Source organism: Perissodus microlepis, chromosome 12, assembly GCF_051167445.1.
Source record: "Perissodus microlepis isolate ML-2025 ecotype Zambia chromosome 12, ASM5116744v1, whole genome shotgun sequence".
Classification (NCBI taxonomy): Eukaryota; Metazoa; Chordata; class Actinopteri; order Cichliformes; family Cichlidae; genus Perissodus; species Perissodus microlepis.
This window is the reverse complement of record NC_140472.1, coordinates 17442369-17448514: the sequence shown is the minus strand read 5'-3', so window position 1 is coordinate 17448514 and position 6146 is coordinate 17442369. Positions and strand designations below refer to the sequence as shown.

Here is a 6146-nt window from a genome sequence, read left to right as displayed (position 1 = left end):
AAAGGATCAGAATGGTGGTAAGATTCTACATGTGTGTGACGTCATCATTCTGTAAGGCAATGAGGTTGTCACATGATATTTTTGGAGGAGGGCATTTTTCAACTTGGACAAATTATCAGTAAAGTTTCAATCTCTGTTATTTTCCCCAAAAAACGTGTTGTCGCAATAATGTTTTCTACTGTAATTGGTGCCAACAGATGGCGCAGTTTAAAGTCGGCTGTTACTCTGCCCAGGCTGCTACCATAGAAGAAGAATGTAGACCAATAGTACTTTAACGATGTCCGCTGATCGTTTCCGTGTAAATCTTAGCATTGCTTTAGCCGTCAAGCTAAAGGTTTAGCTTCATACTGCCATATTTTCAGAGTAACAAAATATTTAAACGGTCTCAGATCATGGTGAGTATTTGAAAAAAATGTTTATTTAATGTGAAGCCTGTGATGTGGAAAGGTTAGCAAGCGTAATTTTGCTTTTGTGTTATACACGGGTGCTTACATCCGAGTAGCGTTGATCTTTTCTAAGGTCCATGGGTTTATCCAACGAGCAGCTAAGTCACAGTTATATCTGTAATTTTGTGCGCAACGTCTTAATGCAAAAAAAAATCCCAAATCGAAGCAACGAAGCAAAGACTAAACAAAAAAAACCCACAATGCGTTTTTAAGCTCTCTCTGCGTTCACTGCCTCTGCAAGTGTCAAACTTCCTCGCTTTAGCTGATGCTAACCAACATTAGCGCTTACGGTTCGTATATAAACACAACTGTCAGCCCTTCACTTTTGGTGCCGACAACATTTTGAACATTTTCTACAGTTTGTGAAATGGTCGCCATTGGCATTACATGCCAGTAGTGTTCGCTAATTGACTTTACCGGGGATTATATTTATTACAACGTTACTGCGTGGAAGTGATCATAGTGTATGCTTATAAACGTGAGTGATAGGTGTTATTAGTGCGACTTTACCCTTAATTAGTTTTCCCACCGGAAGTAGAGTTGTTTATGCGACGTGATTGCTAGAGCAGTCCCAAACAATCGATCGCGTTTATTAACAGACCAATTCTCTCCAAACTTTTAGGGTAAGCTAGACTAGAGATATGGTTGCAATAATACGAACAAGAGCGCAACAGCATATTGACAATGGCGAGAACTTTAATATTTACATTGTGTTAGTGCACCCATCGCTCCGCATCCTTAACGCTACATTGATGTCGAGAGTCTCTGACACAGCTGTGCTCTGCAGCACAGACACTCTGCTTATCTGTGATTCGGCCAGACTGGTGTTGAACTCCAAAGACATGCGCGGGGTTAGCTTAGTTGGCTGTTGGTGTGAGTGGTTGTCCGAGTCTCTCTAATAACCCTCCAACAGACTGGCGACCTGTCCAGGGTGTACTTTTGCCCTATGACAGCTGGAATACAACCTGAATAAAATAAGTAGGAGAAAATGAATGATGTTTATGAACTGTAGTTAATGTAGTCAGACAATAAGTTACCGAGCAACAGGCCACAAGTCTTGGTGCAGAATCATACTAAGATTTAAAAAATAAAATGTTGGCACTGGTGTTTGAAACAGTATACTGTCAGTAAGACTGGAGCAACTGCACACAACTGGAAACTAATAACTAGAGTAGTTAAGTAACATTTTGTTACTGCATCCATTTAGCCAGGTATAATTAGCATGTCTACATACATGTCATTTCTAATGTGGTCCTATGTGGTATGTTGTAGGACAGTGAAGTGTCTGACACTGACCATGTACCAGTGCCTGAGAACACTGGTATGGAGGGGGAGAACGCACCTCTTTACTGTATTTGTCGGAAACCAGACATCAACTGCTTCATGATGTAAGTATATATCAGGTTTATATTTGCAGTACGCGCAGTAGGGGTGGACGCTAGCTTCAGCAATGTTATCAGAGATTTTTTTTTAAAATGAAGATCTTCTATTTCGAGAAAACTACCAATAAGGATATATGCACAGATATAGAAAACAATACTGTAACATTTTATTGATGCTTGCAGTTTGGAGGCAGCAGTATTTGCAAGTGTAACTAAATTCCAGGCATTTTCCATCCTTCTTTTCCTATCAGCTTTTTTCTAATTGTCAGTGTGAACCAAGGTGTCAGCAGCAGCATTATAGTGCAAAAGTAGTGACCCAGCATAGATCAAATGTAAGCACAAAAGTAGCCAAGGTAGTGTTTTTCCTGGAAATTTTAAGTGAAAGGATAAAGTAACTGCTTACCACTTTAGTTTAACAATGATTAATGAAATGTAACCGTGTAACTCATCAGCAGTCTGCATAGTATGGTCACATATTAAAACTGAAGAATATGTTGTACTTGTTGTAGTGTTTCATCATGGGTCCAGTTTTTACCCAGGTGCTTAAAGCCCTTCTTTACCCTCATGTAACACCAACAGTAATTTCCAACCACTATTTCCTGTTCCTGTCAGTCAAACAAACAGACGACAAACATCTTCCATAAACAGGAATAATGTCATTTTATCGGATTAGAAAACATCTAATCTAGCGTTGATATTACACTGCTGTTTAGTGTCTGGCTAATCTCAGTGTCACCAAAATATCTGCCCTACATGTCAAACAATGAGAGAACTTGAAACAGTAACATCACCTAGCAGCTTATTTTAAGTAGTGCTAACGTTTTGTTTGCTGGCTAACATTGCTATTATTATAGTCACAGTTAATTGACTTTGAATAGCTTTATTTCAAAAGTAATTTTACAATTTCACAGCCATTTAGCTGTGTTAACTGTACATGCTGTAGGTCATAAGGCGTGCATGGATCATTTTTATAATCAGCCTCTTATCTTTTGTCCACCACAGACTTTGCCATGATAAATTGGTCAGTTGACAACCAGGAGCCGTACACCTTAACCTCAGAGGCCAGGACATCCAGGGGCAGTGTGAACACGCACTTGTTTAAATGGGACGCAAGACGGACTATAGAGGGCCACCCCCTTGCCAGACAACCAAGTGCTGTCCCTGTCCACGGCCAGTGTGAGAAGGACTCTCACTAAAGTCAACCCACACAAAGCTGCTGGACCAGACAATATACCTGGACGCGTGCTCGGAGCCCGTGCTGACCAGCTGACTGATGTCCTAGCGGGCATCTTTAACATCTCCCTGAGTCAAGCTGTTGTGCCACAGTGCTTTAAAACCACCACCATCATACCTGTCCCCAGACCTTCCCAAAGCCTAATTACACAATGATTGCCTGAGCCTATTCTTGTTAAATGATGAAAAACTCAAAGGCACGTTTGGGCAGTGGATCTGTGTGAAATCAGCAGCTTGCAAAACTAAATCAAAATGTGTGCTATTGATTCTAAAAATAGAAATCACAATAAAGTTCAACATTTACTAAAACCGCCATTCAGTCATCTGAGAATCTTTACTCATGAAATTATAACGGTTAGATGAATTTATATGCAGTGATTTACTGATCAATGATAAAAGGGGAGATTTATGCAATAACGAAGACTGTCATGAAAAGTATTTGGCATCTGATCTCCTGTAACCTGCGGAGCTAAGCTGTTTTACCAGCTCTGCTCTCTGATTTTTCTTTTTTCTTTTATGAAAAAACACAAGTTGTCAAAGTTATTTGTTTGCAAATGTATTTCAGAAATATCGACATACTTTTTTTAATCAGCAGAAACTTTATGTCAGTAGTGCAAAAACCTGCACTGATCTGACCTCATTTCTTCCTCATCCTGATTCCTGACCTGGGAAGGGAGAGAAATATTTGTTTTTGTTTGTCTTCTTGTTTTATTTAATTCCTTGTGGGATTTGGATCCAACACGTAAAGTATGCATATTATGCACACACACAAACACACATGCAGCTATTACCCATTTCTTGTATTCTTGAATAAAGACATTGATTTGACACATTTAATTAGCGGCCAACTGTTTTTATTGTTCAATTATTAAGAAAAAAGAAAAGGTGGGGGTGGGTGGGATGTAAAGAAGAGCGTAAAGTAAAGGGAGAGAGGAGAGAAAACCCCAACAATCCCCTCTGAGCAAGCACTAGGCGACAGTGGATAGGAAAAACTCCCTTTAAAGGAAGAAACCTATGACAGAACCAGGCTCTAGAGGGGGCAGTCAACTGTCGGGACTGGCTGGGGGGTGACTGTGAAAAGAGGGGAGGGAGATGGGAGAGGTGTTAGTAGTTAAAGGGAGGGGGGAATTAAGCTGGAACAGAGGTGGGGGAAGAAGAGGTGACATTGGCAGTAGTGAAAGAAGGAGTGTTCTTCCTCCAGAAGAAGCGGAAGCGTTTTTTCTTTTTCTCCAGCTGCTTTTCCACAAGCACCTTTTTCTCGAGGATGAGGATTTTCAGCTCCTCGATTGTTTCGGTGTTTTGCTTCTGCAGCTTGTTGCATTTTTTCTCCACTTCTTCTATTTCGGCTTGTTTTTCTTCCAACCTTTCTTTCAGCACTTTAGATGTTGCCTCCTGCTTTTGCAGTTTTTCATTTTCACCTTCCAGCTCAGATGCTTTGAACTTCATTTTGTTGTAAAGTTCTTGCAGGTTTTGGTTTTTCTTCTCAAACTCCTGGAGAAGAAGTTTTTCTTCTCTCTGCTTAATGACCAGCTGTTCTCTCTCTTGAAGCAGGTCTTGATATTTATGCAGTGTCTCATCGAACTTTACCTGCAGCATCCTGTCGTTTCCCTCCATGAGCTGGAGTTGGCACTCCATGTCTCCCTGCTTTCTGTCCAGCTGCTCTTTCTCTTGAAGGATTTCTTTATTTTGTCGCAGAGCTTCATCAAGCTTTCCTTGCAAGCTTTCATTTTGTTGCTTGATGCTCTGAAGATTGGAATCCATTTCTTTTTGTTTGATTTCTTGTTCCCTTTTCTCTTGGAGAAGCTTCTCATTTGCTTGCTCTGTGCGATCAAGCCTTTTTTTGTCTACACTGTACATTAGCTCCATGTCTCGGAGATTGGAGTGCAGCCCTCTCTTCTTCATGCTGTCTTCTTTCTTCTCTTGGAGGAGTTTTCTATTTTGTCGCAGAGCTTCATCAAGCTTTCCTTGCAAGCTTTCATTGTGTTGCTTGATGCTCTGAAGCTTGGAATGCATTTCTTTTTGTTTTAACTCCTGTTGCCTTTTCTCTTGGAGAAGCTTTTCATTTTCTTGCAGTGTGCGATCAAGCCTTTTTTTGTCTGCACTGTACATTAGCTCCATCTCTTGGAGATTGCTCTGCAGCCCTCTCTTCTTCATGCCATCTTGTATCTTTTCTTGGATGACTTTTTTATTTTGTTGCAGAGCTTGATCAAGCTTTCTTTGGAGCTCCTGGTTCTTTTTGTCCATGTCATGGAGATCCTGTTGTTTCTCCTCAATAATAGCTTCCTTTTCTTGAAGCTGGTATGACAACTTTTTTAGTTGAGCGCTCTTTTGCTCATTTTCCTCCATCAAGAACTTAATCTTGTCTGTGTTTCTGAGCGCTTCATCCTCCATTTCTTCCAAACGCTTTTCCTCTAGTTCAACTTGGTCACACCAAGGAAGAGAGGAAAGGGAAGGGTCTAGTGGCTCATCCCAGGGAAGAGCGTAGGGGTCAACTTCTTGTCCCTTTGGATTTGTTTGAGACATGTTGGGTGTGGATACAGTTACAATTGCAAAGGATCCAAATATTTCAAAAGGCTTTTCTGGCGAACGGTTCAATGCTGCAAACACCAATGCTGCGAGAAACGGACTAAAAGTCGTTGCTCTTCACCCCTATTTATGCGTTTTAAGGATCAAAGGATCAAAGGATCAGAATGGTGGTAAGATTCTACATGTGTGTGACGTCATCATTCTGTAAGGCAATGAGGTTGTCACATGATATTTTTGGAGGAGGGCATTTTTCAACTTGGACAAATTATCAGTAAAGTTTCAATCTCTGTTATTTTCCCCAAAAAACGTGTTGTCGCAATAATGTTTTCTACTGTAATTGGTGCCAACAGATGGCGCAGTTTAAACTGCGCCGAAGCAACCCGCTTACGGTTCGTATATAAACACAACTGTCAGCCCTTCACTTTTGGTGCCGACAACATTTTGAACATTTTCTACAGTTTGTGAAATGGTCGCCATTGGCATTACATGCCAGTAGTGTTCGCTAATTAACTTTACCGGGGATTATATTTATTACAACGTTACTGCGTGGAAGTGATCA

The 6146-nt window shown here is 40.7% G+C and overlaps 1 protein-coding gene across 1 annotated transcript; it reads right to left on the bottom strand.

The window, feature by feature from the left end:
* Positions 1-3908: 3908 nt before the first annotated feature.
* Positions 3909-5912, bottom strand: LOC146376064 (uncharacterized). The gene has a single exon (XM_084946540.1). It carries the CDS (start codon positions 5582-5584, stop codon positions 4190-4192), a length of 1395 nt encoding a protein of 464 aa, XP_084802666.1. The 5' UTR covers positions 5585-5912; the 3' UTR covers positions 3909-4189.
* Between the last annotated feature and the right edge of the window lie 234 nt (positions 5913-6146).

Bases quoted from the DNA above. Each gene is read 5' to 3' on its own strand.
- LOC146376064 (XM_084946540.1), bottom strand. From the start codon at position 5,584: ATGTCTCAAACAAATCCAAAGGGACAAGAAGTTGACCCCTACGCTCTT.